General features: G+C 65.8%; 1 protein-coding gene across 3 annotated transcripts in view; it reads right to left on the bottom strand.

Annotated features, from left to right (window-relative positions):
• Positions 1 to 20,931, bottom strand: part of NAV1 (neuron navigator 1) — a 78,761-nt gene that overhangs the window by 5,742 nt on the left and 52,088 nt on the right. Inside the window, exons 7-28 of one of the 3 annotated variants that reach the window (XM_074849979.1) lie at positions 11,136 to 11,274; positions 10,624 to 10,921; positions 9,530 to 10,223; positions 8,963 to 9,415; positions 8,727 to 8,768; positions 8,399 to 8,550; positions 7,566 to 7,736; positions 6,969 to 7,021; positions 6,775 to 6,798; positions 6,596 to 6,673; positions 6,341 to 6,424; positions 6,048 to 6,159; positions 5,180 to 5,301; positions 3,122 to 3,318; positions 2,854 to 3,016; positions 2,539 to 2,713; positions 1,610 to 1,707; positions 1,388 to 1,483; positions 1,061 to 1,220; positions 727 to 962; positions 476 to 630; positions 198 to 269 (exon numbers count right to left, since the gene is read on the bottom strand). In XM_074849979.1, the coding sequence (XP_074706080.1) occupies positions 198 to 269; positions 476 to 630; positions 727 to 962; positions 1,061 to 1,220; positions 1,388 to 1,483; positions 1,610 to 1,707; positions 2,539 to 2,713; positions 2,854 to 3,016; positions 3,122 to 3,318; positions 5,180 to 5,301; positions 6,048 to 6,159; positions 6,341 to 6,424; positions 6,596 to 6,673; positions 6,775 to 6,798; positions 6,969 to 7,021; positions 7,566 to 7,736; positions 8,399 to 8,550; positions 8,727 to 8,768; positions 8,963 to 9,415; positions 9,530 to 10,223; positions 10,624 to 10,921; positions 11,136 to 11,274 (3,774 nt within the window). Of the gene's footprint in view, positions 1 to 197; positions 270 to 475; positions 631 to 726; positions 963 to 1,060; positions 1,221 to 1,387; positions 1,484 to 1,609; positions 1,708 to 2,538; positions 2,714 to 2,853; positions 3,017 to 3,121; positions 3,319 to 5,179; positions 5,302 to 6,047; positions 6,160 to 6,340; positions 6,425 to 6,595; positions 6,674 to 6,774; positions 6,799 to 6,968; positions 7,022 to 7,538; positions 7,737 to 8,398; positions 8,551 to 8,726; positions 8,769 to 8,962; positions 9,416 to 9,529; positions 10,224 to 10,623; positions 10,922 to 11,135; positions 11,275 to 20,931 lie in introns of all 3 variants that reach the window. The other 2 variants (XM_074849978.1, XM_074849981.1) reach the window with 2 other exon arrangements.

Here is a 20,931-nt window from a genome sequence, read left to right as displayed (position 1 = left end):
CCCAGCACCCTCAGGGGACCTCCCAGCACCCCCGCTCTGCATGTGCCCAAGGTTGGGGCATCAGATCCTTCCGGGATGGCAGGGACAGGCCTGGGACTCGGTCCTCACCAGGGTTCCCAACTACAGGAGGTGTCCCCAGGACTTCCTCTTCCCCCCCAGACCCACAGGGATGGTCCCCAGGGATGTATGTTTCCCACCTGAAGCTGAGATGGAGGCCGTGGTTTGGGGTCATCTTCACAGGCTGGTTGGTGGTTCCAATGATGTAGGGGCTGGGTGAGTGACAGAGAGAGAGACAAGATCCATGAGAAAAAGCACCCTGCACCATCCCCCACCCGCGGCAGAGCTGCTCTGGGCACAGCAGACACACAACTGTGCGGACGTGCCACAGCCTCATCTCTACGAGCCCAGGGATCTTGCCGGGAGCATGCGTGTGCCCAGCAGCCCGCGCCGGAGGAGGGTGCAGCGGGGCTCTCACCATTTGTGGTACTTGCAGGTGAGCGCGCCGTTGACGAGCTCGCTGATGGAGCTCGCCTCGCTGAGGTCGTCCAGGAGGATCACCAGCGGCACGTCGGCCGTGCCCGTCTCCCGGTCGATCTGGTTGGCCAGGTTGGAGAGGTACAGCTGCAGGTCCTGCAGGGAACGGGCCGGGCGTCACGCACGGGGCCGGGGTGCGGCTGCCGGCGGGGACCCACCGGGAGGACGCCTCTGGCTGCTGCACGGCCTCACCTTGCAAGACTGCTGGTGCATGTTGAAGGTGCTGACAATGCCCTCGGTGACGTCCCGACCCGAGCGCTCCACCAGGTACTCGGCCAGGCGGTTGGTCAGGTAGGTCTTGCCGGTGCCGCTGGGTCCTGAGAGGATGAGCCGCCGGTGCTTCAGCAGGAGGCTGATGTAATGCTGCATCATGGGCTTGGGGATGAGCGTCTCGAACACCAGGCTGTCCACGCACTTCTCCTTCAAGCCTGCAGGCAGGGGAGGGCTGAGGGTCCTGCTCGGACCCCACAACACCGTGAGGCAGAGGGAAGAGGGGGCAGCGATGGAGCCTCTCTGCCACACTGACCTTTGAGCGTGACGACGATGCTGGTCAGGCCCCGGCGGCACAGCGGCAGCTCTGGCGGCTCCGTGTCCAGGACCCGCTTGATGTGGCTGATGCTGTAGCCATAGACGGACTCAGTGCTGAGCCCCAGCGTGGACGCAGGATCCATCTTGGTGATGTAATCCTACATGGACAAGGACAAGTGCTGTCGGGGCCCCTGGGGGCTGGCAGGGAGCAAGCGGTGCTCAGCCGCTCCAGGAGACCCCAGTAAGGACCTGGGCCGGGGAACATCAGGCACGGTGGAGCCGTGCAAAAGGACGGCTCTCCAAAGGGAGGTCCTCGTGCTCCTACCTTGAAGACCTGGCAGACAGCCTCATCCAGCATCTTCCAGTCCACCTTCCCGCTCACCTTGGTCCAGCCCAGGAAAAACTCCTGCTGCTTGAGGTCCTAGGAGCCAAGGCAGAGGTGCGCGGAGTTGGCACACTGCGTCCCGCCCTGGAGGGACATTCTCTGCCCCTCGTCCAGGGCCCTGGCCCTGGGGCAGGTCAGGCTCCCCATACAGCCCCCACTTACGCCCTTGATGATGTGCTGGGGCGGCATGCGCACCACAATCCGCAGCGTCAGCTCGTCCTTCTGGGTGCCAGCGCTGACAGCATCCATGGGGGACACGTCTAGGGACAGAGCAGTGAGGCTGGCTCAGCAGGGAATGCCAAGCCACCAGCCTGACCGTGCCCAGCCTCAGCCAAATCCTACTGCAGCTGATCATGGCACCACAGAATCCCAGAATCATTCAGGTTGAAAAGCCCCTCGGGATCATCGAGTCCAACCCTCAGCCCGACTCTACAAAGTTCTCCCCTACACCACATCCCCCCACAGCTCATCCAAACGACCCTTAAACACACCCAGGGATGGGGACTCCACCCCCTAACTGGGCAGCCTATTCCACTCTCTGACCACTCTCTCTAGGAAACATTTGTTCCTCATGTCCAGTCTGAACCTCCCCTGTTGCAGTTTAAAGCCGTTCCCTCTTGTTCTGTCACTAATTCCCTGGGAGAAGAGACCAGCACCAACCTCTCCACAACGTCCTTTCAGGGAGCTGTAGAGAGCGATGAGTCTCCCCTCACCTTCTCCTCCTCACACTGAACAGTCCCAGCTCCTTCAATGGCTCCTCACAGGATTTATTCTCCAGGCCCTTCCCCACCTCGTTGCCCTCCTCTGCCCTCGCTCCAGCCCCTCGAGATCTCTCTCATATTGAGGTGCCCAAAACTGGACACAACACTCCAGGTGTGGCCTCACCAGTGCAGAGCACAGGGGGACTGTCACCTCCCTGCTTCTGCTGGTCACACTATTTCTAACACAAGCCAGGATGCCATTGGCTTTCTTGGCCAGCGGCACGACAGATCCCCAGCAGAGCTGCCTCCACGTCAGCAGTAACACGTTCCCACCACACACCCATCTCTGTCCCAGTCCTTCCCCATCTGCCTGCACCTCTGTCACCCCACCTGTGTCCCCCAGACTGGGACTGAAGGCATGGCCAAGGGTGAGACCCAGGGAGCGCCGCGGTGAAGAGGAGGCCGACGTGCTCGTGACGTGGCCGGGAACGGAGCCTGGCACTGCCGAGGGCCCCGGAGCCACTTTGAGCCGGTCGTTCTCGGCCTTCAGGAGATCCACCTCCAGCTGGGGGAGAACCAGTTACAGCAAAAGGTGAGGAGCTGGATGCCAGCAGCATCCTGGGGCTGCAGCACGGCTGTGGGGGTGCAGGGACTGTGGTCACCCAGGTGCTCAGAGCCAGGCAGGCTTTTGGCAGCAGTCCTCACCTGCATGTTGTGCATGGTCTCCCGCAGCTGCTCCAGCTGGTGGGCCGAGTTGAGGGCCTCCAGGCGGATGTCTGTCAGCTTCATCTCTTTCTCCCACAGCTCTGACCGCAGCTCTGACACCTCCTTCTTCTCTGGCTCGCCCTCACCGTGGGCCTGGAAGAGCCTGGGCCAAGGGAGAGACCAAGTCTCACACGCATCCAGAGCGGGAGCCCGCAGGCCCTGGCACCGTCTCTCCCCACCTCGTGCCACCCGCCCCGGCCCCACGTACTCAGCCGTGTCGATGCCCACGGAGGAGGACGTGGAGGATTTGATGGAGGGCGAGGCGGTCTCTGTGGAGCCATGCTGCAGCTTGGGGGAAGAGGGGGCTGACGAGTCTGGTGTGGCGATCTCCTCAATGTCCGAGTAGGACGACGCTGATTTGGGTCCCTTCTTGATGCTGAAGGCCTTGTTGAAGGAGCTGCGTAGCTACAGGAGACAGAAACGCTCTTGTTAGGGACAGCCCGACAGTGCAGCCTGACAAGCAGAGACCTGGCCTGGTCCTGCCCCGGGGCCCCTGTCTGCCCAGGACCCACCACCAGTCTGAGCTGGGACCAGTAACACCACATCCACCACCGAGGCAGCACTGTGTCCCTGCACTGCCCCGGGGAAGGCACCGGCCTGACCCCACTCTGCTGGCACAGCTGACGGATGGGGGTGCACAGCCCTTCGTGCAACACTCCAGCCCCAGCCTGGACAGCACCAAACAGCCCCACAGAACAGGACCCATGTCCTGGTCAGACTTCCCCCAGCCCTGCTCCCCACCAGCACCCACATCAGGGTGTTCAGGCACTGCATCAGCACCCTGCTCCATCGGGAAGGGCCAACTCCATCCTCACGTCCACCCCACCACAGCCATTCCAGCAAGTGGCGTCTGAGGGGACATCCCCCACCTCCAGCCACTGCAGAGCCGGCATCCTGGTGCAAGGGGACAATCTCAGCCCCACACCCCCTTCCTGGAAGCGCAGAGGGCCGGCCAGCCCTCCGCGAGATGTCACCGGGGGTCCCAGCCGGGCATGCAGCATGCACACAGCACACACGGAGTACTGGGGGGGTATAAACGGCGTGCTGAGGCCAGGGAGGGTGGGTGGACACTGCACAGGGGCCAAACCAGGCCTGGGTCCTGCTTACACACCACCAGCCTGCAGGAGAGCAGCAGGACAGGCACCCCAGGCTCACACCGTGTCCCCTGGAGGGCCAGGGCCTGCTCCAAGGGAAGGTGGGAGGAAGAGAGGATGGAGAACAGGCAGGATGCGGCCCAACTCCCACAGGCACCAGGCAGGCTGGTCTGGTGTGTCCCCAAAAGCCAAAGCGTTGCATTTCAGCATAAAAAAAACTAGATGAGCGTGAGGTTCTGCTGATGGCGGGAGAGCAGGGGAGCACTGGGACCCATGTGGGTCCCCACAAGGGGCAGAGCCACTTGGGGCCACATCAGGCCAGCCCCAGCAATGCAGAGATGAGCAGCCCCCCACCCCGGTGCCACAGGCAGGGCTGCAGGGAGGTCCCCGTCCCAAAAGATCTGGCTACAGGGAGTCAGGAGAGCTCCTGCCTTCCCAGGGCAAGAAGGGGACTGTGCCCATCCATGTGGCAGGTCCCCATCCGAGCCCTTCCTGCTGCCTCAGGGCCACCCGGGGCAGTTCAGCCCCACCACACGGGTGCAGGTTTTGGCCTTAGTATCAAAGGAAGGAGCCAAGGTGTGCGCAGCCCCGCTGGGGGCCCCGGGATGGCCCGTGCTGGGGGTTAGTGCCAGTGGGATGGATGGATGTGGGTGGTGTTATGAGCACCGTCCCGCAAAATGGAGCGAGGGCCCTGGCCGGGCACAGCATGGGGTGGAGGGGACGGCGTAGGACTTACCTCGTACACCTGGAAAAAAAGGGTTGAGGTCAGCATAGGGGGAGAGAAACAAAACAAAGCAAGACTTAATCGCGCGTCCAGCTCAGAGCTGCTTGGTGCGGGGAAGGGGCTGCCTGGCTGAGGTGTCCAGCCCCCCGCACTGCCAGAGCCTGCGTGGGCAGAAGGGAGACATGTGGGAAAAAACAAGGGAGCGGGTGTGCAGGACCAGGGCTGGAAAACTCCCAGAGGGGCTGGAGAAATCCCGACCAACACGTCAAGACACAAATCCATAGTGGCTACACGCTCCTCACCAGTGCTGTCCCCAGGGGACAGAGGAGACCAACACCACGATGCCACGGTAGACTGAGAGCAGCTGGCTCGTGGGGCTGACCCCGGCCAGACCCTGTCAGAGGCTCCCCAAGCCCCGCTCCTCCTGCCAGCGCCCCGTCCAACCCACCCAGCTCTTCTTCTTCTTCTTCTTAGCATCAGCGTCCTTGCTGCTGCCGATGCTGGAGTGGCTGGTGATGCTGTTGAGGCTGGAGATGCTGTCAGAGGAGTTCTGCCGCTTGATGCGCAGCTCTGGGGCCAGCGAGAGAAGCAGGAGAGATCAGGAAAAGAGATATCAGCAAACTGTGTCTGCCCCAATGCCAGAGCCACCCCCGCTCTCTCCCCTGCACCCCTTTCCTTCTCCCCACACAAACACTTTCTGAGCTCTCAGAGCCACCTCAGAAGATGATGTGGGGCTCCAACACCACACGGGCGCTGTCGTTCAGGGCAGTGACCTCAAACCCCAGGGGCATGCCCAAGAGCACACATCATTCTGCTCCTGTCCCAGCCACCACCCTGCCAGCGCCTTGCACTCACATTGGGGTTTCGGGGCTAGAAACAGCACTCACGGGAACAAAGCCAAGATCAGCAGCCAAAGCCAGGCTTTCAGCAAAGGGCCCGGTGAGGAGGTGTCCCAGGGAGGACGACCATCCTGTTCCCCCCACACACTAGCACCAAGACCTCCTGTGGTGACAGCTCTGGTTGTCACAGCATCCTCTAGGTTGAAACAGACCTTGAAGATCATCCAGTCCAACCATTAATCTCACACTGACCATTCTCAACTCCACCAGATCCCTAAGTGCTGTGTCAACTGTCTGACCCTGGTGTCAGATGCTCAGCAGTCCCAGGCAGGGAAGAGCTGCTGCCCAGGGGACCCTGACCCCACCATGAACACCTTATGTGAGCAAGGTGTGCCCTGGGGCCCTGTGCTGGCTTTGGGCAAGTAGCCCAGGAAGGGCTGCACCCCTGTGGTGGGGTGCTGCAGCACCACGCCTTACCTTTAGGGGTGACATCAGTGCCATTCAGGGCACCCTGGATCACAGCTTGGGCCTCCGAGTTCTTCTTCTTCAGGAAGTCGATGGTCTCTCGCAGGTCCAGCAGCTCCGTGTCCTGGGGGAGCAGAGCCGGGAGCCATAGAGCACATCCCAAAAGCGCAGAGCCCGCCCCGAGAGCGCCCTTGGGGTGGGCAGTGCCACAGCAGGTTCACCCCAGTCCATCCCCTGGCCCCGAGAGCGCCCTCACACATTGCCAGTGCCCCCCGGTCCTCCCTCAGCACCCCAACAGCACCCACCTTCTCCTCAGCGGTCTCGGCCAGGTGCCGCAGGCGGGATGTCATGCTCACCAGGCTCTGCTCAAAAGCCGCTACCAGGTTGGCCTGGGAGAAGTGGAGAAACTGGTGAGCACCCATGTCTGGATGAGCACCCACGCCTGGGCGAGCACCCACTGCCGGGTGTGGGATGCAAGAGAATGGGGAGGGGAAATCAAGGCTCTCGTGGGCACAGGCCAGCACCAGCCCCGCGCGCCGCAGGGACACAGAGGGACTCACGTTAGCAGACAGCTGGGACGTCAGGGTGGCCACTTTCTCCTGCGAGGACTCCAGCTCGCGGCGCAGCTTGCGGATTTGCTGTGGGGAGAGAGGGCAGGGAGTGAGAGGGGCCAGGCGTTCACCCTCGCCGCAGCAGCAGGGGCAGGCGACGAGCAGACGAGCAGAGGGTGCGGGCTCACCTCAGACTGCATCTTTTCCTCAGCCTGGCAGCGCGAGAGCAGAGAGAGACAGACAGACAGAGGCAGGCAGTCAGGAGGGCAGCGAGGCATGGACAGGCTCGGCGCGAGGCAGAGGCATGCACAGAGCCCCCCCCGTTCCCACCCGGGTCCCCCCAGCCATGCACAAAGCGGCGCAGCACGGAGGCGGCTCTTACGGAGGAGTAGGTGGAGGACGCGCTCGAGGCCAGAGACAGCACCGATCCGTGAACTGCAACAGAATAAAACCCGGCACGTCAGGGTGCCCCTGGCCAGCAGCATCCCCCAGCAGGGTGCTGGACAGAGCTCTCAGTGGAGGTGGGGGGGCTCTGTGGGGGGCCGGGGGAGGCAGAGGGTGGGACGGCAGCTGCTCAGCACTGCCAGTTTCTCGGCGCATGGCTGGTGACCTCCCCGGGCATGCGGCGTGCAGCGGGGCGTGGGGAGCACCCTCCACTTGCACCCTCCTCTCTGGCTGAGCCTGGGGGCTCTGCCACACTCCCTGGCGGCTGGGGTCTCCACGTCACAACACCCTGGGGCCACCCCAGGGACAGCAGCACCCACGGGGTCAGGGCAGGCCGTGGCCCAGGGCAGACACCAGCACAGAGGGGTCCATCCCTCGGGGCTGCAGCCCCCTGCTCGGGTGCCGGGGACAGGATGCACCGACCCATCCGACCGCGTTGTGGCAGCGCCAGGAGGACGGGACAAGTGTGCAGGGAGCCCAGTCACGCCCCCCCAGGAGCCCCTTCCACCTGGGCAGGAGCGCAGCCTCCTCTCACCATCGTCCACAGGGTCCCGGAAGGAGCCCGAGCGGATCATGCCCTTGGGCTTGTCAGCCAGGGAGAGGGTGCTGCCCATCTGGGACGTGCTGTACAGCTCGAAGGTGGAGTCGTGGGTGGGGATGCTGTTGGAGCGGGTGATCCGCGGGGTTGCGGTGGCAGTGGGGCTCACTGCAAGGAGAAAGCAGCGGAGAGGCAGGGTCAGAGTCACACCAGGGACCTGGGATCGGGATGGGGATGCAGAGAGGAAGCAGGGATCATGGTCCCAAAGCAGGGAGGGGCTGGGGGAAAGCTAAAACACAGATTTACACTGGAAAGACCTGGACACTGGCACCAAAGTAACCACAGGACTGAGAAACAAACTCATCACCCCAGGGCAAAGTGGGCACCACCATGCCAGAGCCTGTCACCTGCGGATGCAGCAGGGGAGCACCTCCTCAACCACTGCCCCCACCAGCAGCCTCAGCTTGTCTGCCTGGACCCACCCAAACCCTCCAGGAACATGTAGATCCTGGCAAGAGCAGGTCAAGGCTCACCCCTTACCCTGCCGGGCACTCCCAGAGGAGCAGGGAGCTGTGGGCAGAGCCCTGACGGTGGATGAGGTACCCTGAAGCAAAGGTGAGGGACATCCCTGGCCCCTGGGCACAACCCAGAACCTGTGTCAGTGGACCAGAAGCACCAGGCGCTGGGTGTTGGGGCCACTGGGGGTGTCAAGGGGAAAAGCAGCACCCAGGGTTGCATCAGCAAGTCACACGGGGAGCACAGGGCAATGAGGAGCAGGAGGGCCAGGGCTTGCTGCCAGCAGAAGGGGGCTGGAAGTGGAGGGCACTGACCGATGCTGGTGAGTGGACCCTTCCCAACCAGCGCCATGGGGAGGGCGGGGGGCGAGGGCAGTTCCTGCTGGTCGTCCGCCTCGGGGAGCCCGCTGCCGACGGCGTGCGAATGGCGCCGCTCCTTGGCCTCCTCCTGGGAGTGGAGCTGGTACCTGGGGAGCGGAGCAGAGACGGGCACGGTGAGGGGGACCAGCACCGCCCTGGCTCCTGTCCACTGCACTGCCCCCCAGCCTCCCTGGTACGGAGGGCATGCCAGCCCCCTGCAGACAGCTCCACATGCCCACCTGCCCTCCCCAGCGCCATCTAAAAGTAATTCAGGCTCTTTTACCTCAACCCTTTCTTGGGCAGTGTGTTCCTGTCACGGTTGGCACTGGAAAAGAAAGAAAGATCAGGGATATCTCTGCACAGATGAGAGAAGGTGCCAATGGGGGTTGAGCTGCAGGGACAGGAGCTTTTCCCCAGAAAGGCCACAGGAAGAGCCTCTGAAGCAGGCAAAGGATGGCAGGGAGGGATCTGAGCCCAAGAAGGTGCCCTGGCAGCCCCATGCCCTCCCTCCAGCCATACCTGTCCAAATGTGCGAGCCGGGGGCTCCCGCTCCAGCCCAGCTCCCCTGCCTCTTCCTCCTCCTCCTCTGTGCTGGCAGGGGGTGCAGCAGCAGGGGTGGGGGTGGTGGTGGTGCCCCCCGAAAAGGCACTGGGCAGGCTCATGGGCATCTGCAGGGACTCCATGCTGCGGTGCAGGCCTGAGAGCTTGGGGTACATCCTGCCCTCTTTGGGGACACTGAAGCCACCCATGAGCTCCAGGCCCTGGGAGAAGCTGGCCGAGTTGATGTTGAGGATGGGGGCAGGACTGGGGCTGAAGCAGGGCGCAAGGTGCCCACCGGCCGGGTGCAGGTCCTGGAGCTTGGCAGTATGTGGGGGGTGCAGCTCGCTGGAGGAGGGCAAGTCCAGGCTGTTGGAGTTGACCTTGTCCAAGTTGGCCAGCGAGGGAGGCTTCACGTAGGTCTTGGGAGCCGCTCTGGAGAGAGGAAAACAGGTAAGGAAGCAGGTGAGACCGGGGTGCTGGGCATGGCTGGGCGCTGGGCACAGCCGTGCCGGGCACCTGCTGCCCTCAGAAGTGGAAGGATCGTACCTGAGAGGCGTGGGGGGCAGCTCGGCCACCTTGGCCGCCGGTGGGAGGTTGGCCTGGGCTTTTGGGGTGCTCTCAGGCGAGCTGACACTCTTCAGCGTCCCGCACTCAGAGTCAAGCGCTACCGCCTTGGCCTTGGCCTTCTCCTTCTCGCGGTCCGTCTGGTTCACAGGGGCCGGCGTGCCACGGCCAGCGCCGATCTTGGAGGGCTCCTTGAGGCGCGACACCGAGATGCCGCCCTGCTTGGTGCTCAGCAGGCTGGGATCGATGCTGCTGCTGACCGGCCGGTTGGCGCCGCGGCCGCCGGTCACGCTCATGGAGCTGGACTTGGCTGGCCGGGGCAAGCTGCGGTACTGGATGTTGGAACGAGCCCCTGGGGCCAGGAAGCCGGGCTCAGCTGCGTTGGAGACATCCAGGCTTGTTTTCCTTCCGCTGACTGGCTTGACGGGGATGCCAGAGCTCTTCTGGATCTTGCCGAGCGTGGCCGAGCCCCCAGCCTGCATGACGGTGGCCGTGCCAGTGGCAGGAGCTGGCTTCTTATAGCCGAAGGAGCTGGAGGCCGAGGGGCGCGTGAGACCCGAGGGTGGCTTCTTGGCATCAGCAATGCGGTCACGGCCGGCATCAGAGGAGGAACGCTGCAGGCCTGTGCTCTTCACAGACAGCTTGCTCTTGTCGGTGGCTTTGGTCTCGGGCTTGCCTAGTGGGCAGGGAAGGATGGGTTAGTCTCCGCAAGGCTTTGGGGACATTTGGGTGTGAACTAGCCCAGACAGTGGGACGTCAGAAATGTGATGAAGAAGGACATGCCACCACCCCGGGAGTTGGGGCAGAGCCACGGCCAGGCCCGTGGTGCACCCAGCCAGCCTCCAGCCCAGTGCGTGGCCACAAAGTCATGGGGCAGGCTCAGCCCTGGGCAAGCAGGGCTTAGCGTGAGGCCAGACCCACAACTTGTCTGCAGGGATGCACAATCCTGCCACCCCACTCCAGCCCACATCCAGCTGCCGGGTCCCAGCGCCAACATGCTCGGGGAAGGCCCACAAAGACACCACTCAACCCTCTGCCCATCAGAGGAGCCCAACCCTGCCTGAACTGGGTCTCACCTGCCACTTTGAGGGTGCTCTGGGCCGTGTGGGTGATGGGGGAGGTCACAGCCACTGGAGGGGTCTTGCCTTTCTTGAGGGAGCCCGGCGTGCCCAGGCTGACAGGCTTCTTCAGCTCACCGCCCTTGGGCCCCTCCTCGCCGCCCTCTGAGGGCTCCCGTCGCCACTTGGAGGAGCCGTGCTCCATCTTGAGGCTGCTGCTGTCGTAGTCCAGCTTCTTGGGCGCCTTGTCCTCGCCCTCACAGTACCAGCTCAGCCCGCTCTCTGCTAGCGAGCGTTTCTCCGAGTCTGTGCGCAGCTGTGGGCAGAACGGGGTCAGGGGCGCTCCCAGCACCCACCCCAAACCCACCCACATGGAGCACCAGCCAGCTGGGAGAGGGATGCACCAGACACCCTGTGCCGTGCCTCAGTTTCCCCGAGCCAGCACCCTCCATCCCCTCTTCCTGTAGAGGCAGCGGCACCACCAAGCCAGGACCGGTGCCAGGCAGGGTCTGGGTGCCGCAGGCACCTACCGCTATGGCCGAGTTCCTGCGCGAGGCGGTGGGGGTGGAGGGCAGGGAGTTGAGCGAGGAGCTGGCGTTGAACTCCTCCGAGCTGAGGTTGTCAGAGGCATCGCTGAGGCCGCTGCTGATGGAGCTGCTCTCATCCCAGCTGCAAGGGTAGAGACAGTGTCAGGCCCCCCTGCTCAGCCCCACTTCTGCCCCAGGGGTCCCACAACCCACGGGATTTCCCCGCTCCGGGGGCTGCCGGGGCACAAACCTCAGCTCCTGGTAGCGCCCGCAGCAGGGCACTGGCACTCAGCAGCCGCGGCTGGCTCCAGCCAGCCTGGCACAGTCTTGGGGACCCGCTGGCACACAAGCCCCAGTGACTCCACAGCTCCCCATTTAAGGCCCTTTCAGGGTTTTTTGGGGCTGGAGAGTACCTGCACATCGCGGGGAAGCTGGCAGGGCTGGCACCACTGCAGCTGGCACCAAGCCCCCTGCGACATGCCCCGCCGAGAGGGTCGGGAGGATCGCCGGAAAGGGCAGGGACCGGCCGGAGTAAACAAACCAGCTGCCCCGCAGCATCCACCCTTCCTTGGGTGGCCCCCACCCATCGCCTCGTCGCACTCTGCTCCCCCATCTCCAGCATCCGCAGGGGCACAGGCAGCAGGTACAGGCACCGCTGCCAGGCCGAGGTGGCTGTTCCATGCCAGGGGCTCAGCGGACTGTGCACAAGCCCATCTCCGGGGCTGTCAGTCAGCGCCGTGCTGGGGAACAGCTGCCTGCGCACCCCACGGGCCCGGCCGGCTCTGCGGCACAGGGCTGCGCCCGCAGCGATCCGGCACAGACGGGCACAGAGCATTTTCCAGCAGGATGAACGTGGCCCCTTTCAGGTCAGCAGCTGAGTAGGTCAGCGAGGCCCCGCAGACTCCGAGGGGGCTGCAAGAGGCTGGGGGCAACAAGCAGTGGTGTAGGAGAGGGGAGCAGAGCTGGGGGGCTGTGGCCAGCCCCAGTCCCTGCCGGAGATGCCTGTTCCCCAAATACTGGGGCCACGGAGGTGCAGGAGAAGCCCAGTGAGCACCAGAGCCCCAGCAGCTGGTGAAGCCACTTATCACCCAAGCAACACTGTGACCCTGGCTGGGCTGGGGACAGGACAGCATGGCCTGGCAGAGGAGAGGCTGCCTGCTGGGCACCGCCACCAACCAGGGTGCCAGGGCACAAGTAACAGCCACCACTCTCTCCTCCAGGATGCCCAAACCCCAGCACGGAGCAACACAGGCAGCTCCAGCACTCTCCAACCAGCCTCGTGCACCCTGCTCTTCCCAGACACCACAGACTGGCCAGAGCCATGATGGACGCAGCCCCCTGCGCCCCCAGAGCAGCTTTTGGGACAGAGCCCCGCAGGCCCTGCTGCCCAGGAAGGGATTTAATTACAACCACGTGTCCGGGATGTGCTGCTGGGCTGCCCCACTCCAAGCATCTCCCATCAGCAGTCCCTGTGCTGGGGGTGACTTCTCACCAGGACAGAAAGCCCCATCCCGGAGCACGAGAAGCAAAGCTCCTCTCCCAGGCTGGCATCACCCTTGCAGCAGCAGGCAGAGCTGGAGGGCTTCGGTGAGCGGCGTCCTGCGAGCACAGCGCTGCGACCAAACGCCATGCTGGGTCTCTTCAGCTGGGCTTTTGTGGCCTGGGAGGGCAAATGCCAACCACTCTCCCACCCTCTCATGGGAAGGCCCTGCTGCCCTGGCCACGGGCATCTGGAGAGCCCCGGTGAAACGGCACAGGGTCAGGGAATGTGCTGGGGCAGGAGACGTCCCCAGATCGTCCTTAACAACCCCCTACCAAGGAAGGGCAACGTGGAAGGTCACAGGTGACATCCCAAAAGCACTCGAGCCCTGGGGTGAGGCCTGGGAGCCAGCTGCCCGCTGGGGGGTGTCTCTGGCTCCCTTATTGAGGCTCATGGCCAGCACAGAGGGCTCCCCAAAACTGGCACGCACACGCTGTAGCCGGCACAGCAAGGGAAGCCTCAACTCGGGCTGCACCGCAGCACCAACAGCCCCTCGACAACACAAACTCTCAGAGCACGGCTGAGCCCCGACACCCCGGTCCCTGCCGGCCGAGGCCACCCGAGTGCCCCCCCCAGCCCCCGAACTGGGGGCAGCCATGCTGCAGCGTCATGCTGGGGGTAAAACTCAATTCCTGCTTTGTGCTCCAGCCCCTCCATCTTACACAGAGCAATTCCCCACCTCCCTCCAGCCGGCACCGCACCAAACCCACCCTGACGGCAGCGACGCGCCGGACACCCGCAAGCCCGCGCCCCTCTGCCCACGGCAGCTCCCGGGGATGCTCAAGGGCAGCGTGACCGTCCCGCCGCGCTCCCGGCACCGGCCGGCTCCGAGGGGACCCACCCGCGGCCAGGAGGGTCCCGGCACGGCCCCGGTAATGCGCAGCCCGGCCCCGGCACCCCGGAGGGAGCAGGGGACGGACCCGACCCACCGCCGCGCTGCGAGGGGACGCTCCGCTCCCCGCCGGGCCCAGCCGCACCCCGTTTCGGAGCCCCCCGGTGGGGCACAGCCCGGCAGCCCCGGAGCCCGCCCCGCCCCGGCGGGGTCAGCTCCTCCGGCCGGGGGTACCGGAGCCCCGGGAGCCCCGCGGGGGCTCGGCCCGGCCACGCTGCAGGTGCGAGACGGGGGACGGCGCGGGGAGGGGCTGGGGGGGGACACGACGATGACGGGGACTCGTCCCGCTCCCGGGGGAGCCGCCCCGATGCTGCGGGGCCGGGCGGGGCCGCGCTGGCCGGGTCCCCCCTTCCCCCCGCGGCGCGGCCGAGACAAAGCACCGCCCGCGGTGCGGCCCCGGGGCGCGGGGCTTTGTCTGCCGGGGCCAGGCTCCGGCCGCCCCCCCGCAGCGCGCCCGCCCCGCCCCGCTCGCTGCCGGTCCCGGTCCCGGTGCGGTCCCAGCCCCGTCCCCGCCGGTACCTGCTGGCCAGGCGCGGGGCGCGGCGCGGCCTCCCCGCCCGCAGCATGGTGCTGCCCGCGGCGGCGCGGCCCGGCGGCGGGAGGGGCGGCGGCGGGACCGCCCCGCGCTGCCCGCGCCTTAAAGCGGCCGCGGCCCCGGCCCCGCTCCCCCCACCCCGCCGCTGACCCCTCGACCCCCGCCGGGATGGGCCCGGCCTCCCGGCCCCCAGCCCCCCGCTCCCAGCGCCCCCTCCCCGCAGCCAAGGCCCCACAGCCACCTCCAGGGACATCCCCCCAACCCCAGCCCAGCCCATGACCCCCCACCCCTGTCCCTAGTGCCCCCCAGCCTCAGCCCAGCATCCCCCCCACTCTCAGCCCGGCCCCCCCCCCCCCCCCAGCTGCCCCCACGCCCACACGTCCTCACAGCCAGCTCCAGTGCTCCCCGGCCATCCCTCAGCCTGGCCCCAGTGCCCCCCAAGCCCCCCCGCCCCCCCCCCCCCCCCCCACAAGGCACCACCTCCTGCTGCGGGTCCCCCCGCGGGGGGCTCTGCCCCCACCCACCCCGGGGTGCTGAGACAGCAGCAGCTCCTGCGAGGGCACCCACGCCTGCACCACTCTGCGGCTTCATCGACCAAAAAGCCTATTTCTGGCCTTTTTTCCCTCCCTCTCGCATCAGAGCAGCACAGGGTCCTCGCCGCGATGGTGACACCAGCGACACCTTTGCCAGCCTGGCTGCAGCAGGCAGAGAGGGTTAACTGCAGCCTTGGCAAACCAGACCCGGTCCCTGCGGGCTGGGAAATAAGTAATTCCTTCCTCTCGCCTTCCTCGAAGCAACGGCAACGCCTCTTGGCTCCCTCCTCGCCGCCCAGCCCCATCGCTCAGCAGCACGGTGCTTGCCCCGGCGAGGCGAAGTGCAGGCAGGGCCAGGGGTGCAGGACTGGTCACCCCAGCCCCACCGCCCAGACCCTGCCCGCACCCACCTTCCCCACGGCCCCTCTCAGCCCTTGGCCGGAGCTCCCGGCCGGGAGCCCAGCGGTGACACGGCCCCGGCACCGTGCGGTACCTCCCGCAGGCAGCCAGCGCTGCTGTGGGGCGACGGCCCCACGTCGGGGTGCGCCAGGGGGTGCGGCGGCACGGCCCGTCCAGCATCGCATCCCCGCGGTCCCGCCGGCCTGGCACGACGCCGGACGCTGTCCCCTCCCTCCCCTTCTCCTCGGCCTCACCACAGGCAGCGCGCGGAGGAGCGGCTCTGGCTTTCGCTGGGCCCAAATCTGGACTCGGGGCGCCCGGGGTGGCGGGGGGACAACAACCACCGGGAAACACAGCTCCGACCCCGCCAGAGCCAGCAGTCTGGTGCGAGGTGAGGGCAGGGAATCGCTGTCAGCCACAGCGCCCCACCAGCACGGGCACAGACCCCTTCGCAGAGGAGCACCCCCAGCCCGTTTCTCAGCAGCGGTTGCTGCTGGAGCCGCAGGGTTTGAAGTGTCCCCGCTTCACCCATCTCACACCGGCACAGACACCCGTCCGTGCGCCAGCCGGACCCGCTGGCACCAGCCGGGGCTCCTGGCACTCACGTCCCTGCCAGGCTGGCGCTGCCAAACCCCCACCATCTGCCCCAAGTCCACCCCGGATTGAAGTGAGTCCCTCTTGGTCTGCCCGGGCCCTTTCCTCCTGCCCTGCCACGGCCGCTGCGGGGGAAGAAACACGGGGCTTGCACCGGGGAGCCTCCACACCCCACATCAGTGGGTCGCTGGCACTGAGGGGGGCTCTGTGGACGTGCCACCGGTGTCCCCCATCCCAGTCTCGTCCTGCTCTGGCAGGACCAGTGAGGAAAGCACGTGCACAGCCTGGGGGCTCTTCCCTCCCTCCCCTTCTCCACTTAATGGGGCAGAAAAATCAATTAGCTTCATAATCATGATGGGGGGGGGGTTGGGGAGTCCTTGCGGGCACAGCAATGGTCAGGGGTGGCTCTGCTTCGCCCCTCACATCCACCTCAGGAAACGCCTCAAGGCATCACAACACCCATAACCCCCCCCAGACTCCTTTAGGATTCCCACAGCCCCCTGTACACCCCTATGCCCCCCCATTACTCCTTGAGAACCCCACTGATTCACTTAGGACCCCCCAGTTTTCTCTAAGTTCTCTCCAGACCCCCTTAAAACCCTGTGTACCCTCTAAGACCCCCCCAACCCCAGACCCAGATAGCACCAGCCCCCGCTGCTGACCCTGGGTGCCTCCCACTTGCGTTCTGGGCACCAGGCCGTGGCACCCTCCACTGAAGCCACGCTCAGAGGAACAGGGGGCTGCAGGGACCTTGAAGATGGGGAAACTGAGGCAGGGAAGGGGGTCTCACTCGCCTGAGCTCACCCAGCAGAAGAGGATCAGCATCACATCCCAGCAGTTGGTTTAGTCCCCTGTCCTCCAGGCAGCACTGCCCCCGGTTCCCAGGCCCCCCAGGGGTGCTGGGGACTCCCCCCTGTGGGTCCCTGGGGCCTGCGTGGCCCCCACGAGGGGGGACCGTGGCCAGGCTGTGCCTCCGCTCCAGCTCTGCGCTGCTGACCACGGTAATAGCAGGGTCCGATTTCCCCGAGGCAGCGAGGCCGATGCCGTGGGGGGTGTCAGCCAGCGCTCGCCCGCCCGCGGCAATGAGATCAGCCACGGACCCCAACCACATGCCTGGCTGCCCTGCCAGGGGCTGCTGAGCTCAGCCGGCCCCACTGTGGGGGGGGGGACAACACAGAGTCACCCCTCTGACCCCCCCTGAGCAGCGGAAACCCCGGAGGAAGCGTGTCCCCACGGGGGGATCTCCGGCTGTTTCGAGAAGGGTGAGACACGAAGCCTGGCTCGGGGTCACCGCAGCGGCACGGTGAGCTGCAGCGGCCGCGTGCGGCGGTCGGGGAGTCCCAGGGCAGCACCGGGGTGGGGGAGCATCGTGACTCAGCCCGCTTGCGAAATTCCTATTTTTCCCATTTTCTGGACAAACTGGTGGCCTGGGACACCTCTGCCCGAAGCAACCAGGCCCCTTCACAGTCAGCAGGGTGGCACGTGGCAAGCGGCAAAGCCAGGTCTTGAGCTCCGCAGGTGGCCAGCAGGCAGGCAGCCGGGTCTGGGGGGCAGCTGCCCCCGAGCAGCTCTCCCTGGGGCACATGGGTGTGCGAGGTCCAGCCCTGGGCTCGGCTCTGCTCTGTGTCCGCGCCCAGCCCCAGCAACGAGCCGTGGAGGCCAGCAGCTTCCCAAATCCTGGGCTTGTGCTGACCCCTGGATGCCCTGCACCCCCCCGAGCCCCCCAAACCCTGGGATCCCCTTCCCAAAACATGCCCCACGCAGCCACTGCCACAGTAGCGCGGCCCGGGCAGCCCCAGGGATCGGGGGGCAGCACTGGGCACCTCGAGCCAAACCCCAAAATAAGGAGCCGGCTGGAACGCAGCGCAGAGGAAGGGCACTTCGATGGTGGCGGTGCCCAGTGGGGTTTTGGGGCCCCTTTCTGGGACTGTCCCCTGTCCCCAGCTGGAGGGAGGAAGCCCGCTGAGCCCCGGCACGCGGCGCAGCGCAGCAAATATTTATCCAACACCACTTCCCCAGCCGCTCCCCTGCCGCCCCCCCAGCTGGCTGAGCTGGGGCCCCGCACACACGCCGGGCCACGTGCGGGGCCACGGCTGTGCCCCGCGGGACGTCCCCAACGAGAAATGACTTCACGGGCTCGCTGGGACGGCGGCGAGGGGTCAGGCCGGACTGGCCAAAACTGAGCAAGGGGCGTTTGAGGGAAGGGAGCAGAGCGCCAGCTCCAATCCTGCTCGGAGCAGGAGAGAAGGGCGGCTGCTCCCCCGTCGCTCTCGGGGAGCTGAGCCAAACATCTGCTCCCGCCTCCGGGCTGTGCCGAGCTCAAGTAGCTGTGAGGAAGCCGGAGCCAGGCCAGCCGGAGCACGGCGGGTGCCAGCTCGAGAGCATCCCTCCTGGGGGGATGCTGCTGGCCGCCCCCAGTCCCGCCAGAGGGGACCACGGGCTCTGCAGCGCCCAGCTGCCAGCAGCACCATCGCAGGGGCATGGAATGGTGCCCGGGGTGTACCGGACGTGCCCATCCCCACGGCCCCAATGCCAAAGGCTGCTGCCACGGCTCCGTTTCGTGCCCATGAACGAGTCAGGGCAGTACCCGGCTCACGGGGGTGCAGATGCTGCCACCATTGTGGTGGGATGCAACGCTATCTCCCTTCCATCGCCAACAAAAAACAAGACAACAAAAGGACACCCCCAAATAAGTGGTCCTGGGGTTGCACAAGGATTTCCTCAGGGCACGGCCTCAGGATCAGCTCCGGAGCGATGCCTGCACGCCCCGGGCCCTGCAGCACACACGCACCATCAGCGCTCCCGCAGCCGCTGCAGGGAAAAGGTGCTGACTCAGCAGCCAGCCCTGCTCACTCCCGCGCCGCTCCCCCAGCCCTGTGCTTGGGGGTGGCAGGATCGGGCCCAGCAGCACCCATGCTCTGCCAGAGGGGCAGGATGAGGCCAGCCTGGGCATCCCCATGGGATTCTGCGACCGCAGGTATTTGAGCAGCTCCAAGGATGGAGCCAGCTTGTCCCAGTTTGTCCTTGGGGTCCTCGCCTGGGGAGCTGCCCGTCCCACAAGCATCATCTCGGGGCACGTGGCTGAGCTGAGGTTTTGTGTCCCCATACGTCACCTTGTGTACCAGAGCCAGGGAAAGGTGCTCCTCCTCCTCTGTACCCCACAAACCCCACCAAGAGCGGCTCTGCCCTGCCCCGACCTGGGTACACCCTGCCCCGACCCGCTCGCAGCTGGCAGGACGGACCGAGGGAAACTGAGGCACAGCCAAGGCCACACAGCAGGTCCCTTCAACCCCCACCTGCGCTGCCCTGCAGCATGAGGTGCACCACAGGGAGGTGCTTCGACCCTGCTGACCCCTTGGCACCGGGAGCAGTGGCCTGACGGACCCCTCTGGGGACATCCAGAGCACCCCAGCGCCCTCGCGGCAGCATCGCCTTTTGTGGGCAGTGGCTGGGGAATGGGCCAGCTGAGGAAGGGTCTGACAAAAGGAGGGTGGCAGAAAGGACATCACGCAGGGCACTCTCCAAGCCCAGGAGACGTGGCAGCGTGGCGCAAAGCAGGGACGAGCTGACGCTCTTGTCATGCCCTCAGCCTGGGATCCTGTCCTGTGCGGGAGGGGGGAAGCCCCGTGACCCCAGGCAGGCAGGGCTGGGGGGTGACAGCCAGCGCACCCCACCATCCTGACCGCAGCAAAGCCTCACAGCACCCCGCTCGTGCCTCACCGCCTCCCAGATGGCCCCAGGGAACACCCGGGGGTGACACACGCTCACCCGCTCCTGCGCCAGCACCCAGGATCCGTCAGAGCTGCTCACATCAAGTCCCCAAGCACACACAGCACGGGGAGGAGGACGCACCGACATGCAGCCGCGCTACGCTGCTGGGGGAATGGCAGCTCCACGTGGAGGAGGTGGCACCGCCTGGACATGCAAGACGTGGCCGGGACGAAACCAGGCAAAACCTGGCTTGAACATCCCCGCTCGGGTGCTCTCCGCCTCCTCCGCCGCTGCCTGATTCACGCGCAGGTCTGCACACGAAGGCGCCCACGCTGCTGCATCGCAGCCCCAGCGCCGTGCTGTGGCCCTACAGCCACAGAGGTCCCTCGGCAGCGGGTGGCCGCATGTTGGTGGATCTCCCAGTGGGGTGACATTGGTGGGGTGACCTCCAGGGTCTGGGAAACCTCCCCTGCCTAGCCGGGGTGGGAAAGTGGCACCGGCAGCACCGCACCCCTCCTGGGACTGGCATCAGGAGCAGGGAACAGCGAGCGCATACTGAGCGGTGGAAAACTGAGTTGACAGCAGCCAAGGAAGGGAGCAAAGATTTTTCAGTGCCAGGGCTTGATGCCGTGCCTGCCTGTGCTCTGCCCAGGCCCCAAGGACAGGCAGGACAGGGCAGGAGAGCAGCACCATCCCTACGAACGCTGCTGTGTTAAGCAGAGCTCGCTGCCTGCACCAGGCCCCTCAGACACCACGGAGCTGGCAGCAGCCGTGAGCACATCGCGGTGGGGCTGCTCCCAGCCCGGGCTGTGCTGGGTCCCCGCTGGCCGAGGGCTGCCCTGCTGCAGAGCATGAGGATACCGTGAAAGCAGGAACAAAAGCAGGGCCTTGCTGCCAAACAGGGAAAGCAAAGCCAGAGTTTTCCACCCCCCAAAACCAGCAGCAGGTTGCTGGTGGAGGGGAACCATGAGTGCCAGCTCAACAGACACAGGCAGGCGAGCACGGCCAGGCAAGGAGCCGGGATGCCAGCACATTCAGCTGATACAGAAACACTTCTGGGGGCCGGGGTGTTCCCAGCCGATCCCCGCTCTCACCACCAGACCATCATCCCACACCCCCTCTCAGCTGGGCCCCAGGACCCCCATGCTTCTCAGCTGGGCTCACCCCAACCACCACTTTGCCGAATTCACCCCGACACCCCCCCAAGACAGTCCCCGTGCCCCGGCCGTGCCTCACCTACCTCAGCCCTCTCCCCTCCCCAGCGAGCCATGGAGATGCCGGGTCCCATCCCACGGCCCCGCACGTCTCCAGGGAGGACGTGCCGCTGCGTCCTCTGAGCTGGCTCTGACCTACTGCCCTACAAGCCGGGGTGTGCGCCGGCGCGGTGTAGGGAGGCGCTGGCCCGGCGGCCCAGGCTGGGGGGCTGATGGTCCCATCTGCAGCACTCGCCTCCTGCCCGGTGCATTAATGGCACAGGGAGATGGGGCCTGGGGCGGTATTTGCTTTCTAGGTCAGAGCCAGCCGAGGAGGCTGGATGAGGGGCTGTGCTGGATGAGTGCTCCCAGCTGGCAAGGCAGCTCCTCGCCCCGGCCGGC

The sequence above is a fragment of the Strix aluco genome, chromosome 25, assembly GCF_031877795.1.
Source record: "Strix aluco isolate bStrAlu1 chromosome 25, bStrAlu1.hap1, whole genome shotgun sequence".
Classification (NCBI taxonomy): Eukaryota; Metazoa; Chordata; class Aves; order Strigiformes; family Strigidae; genus Strix; species Strix aluco.
This window is presented reverse-complemented; position numbering and strand designations above follow the sequence as displayed.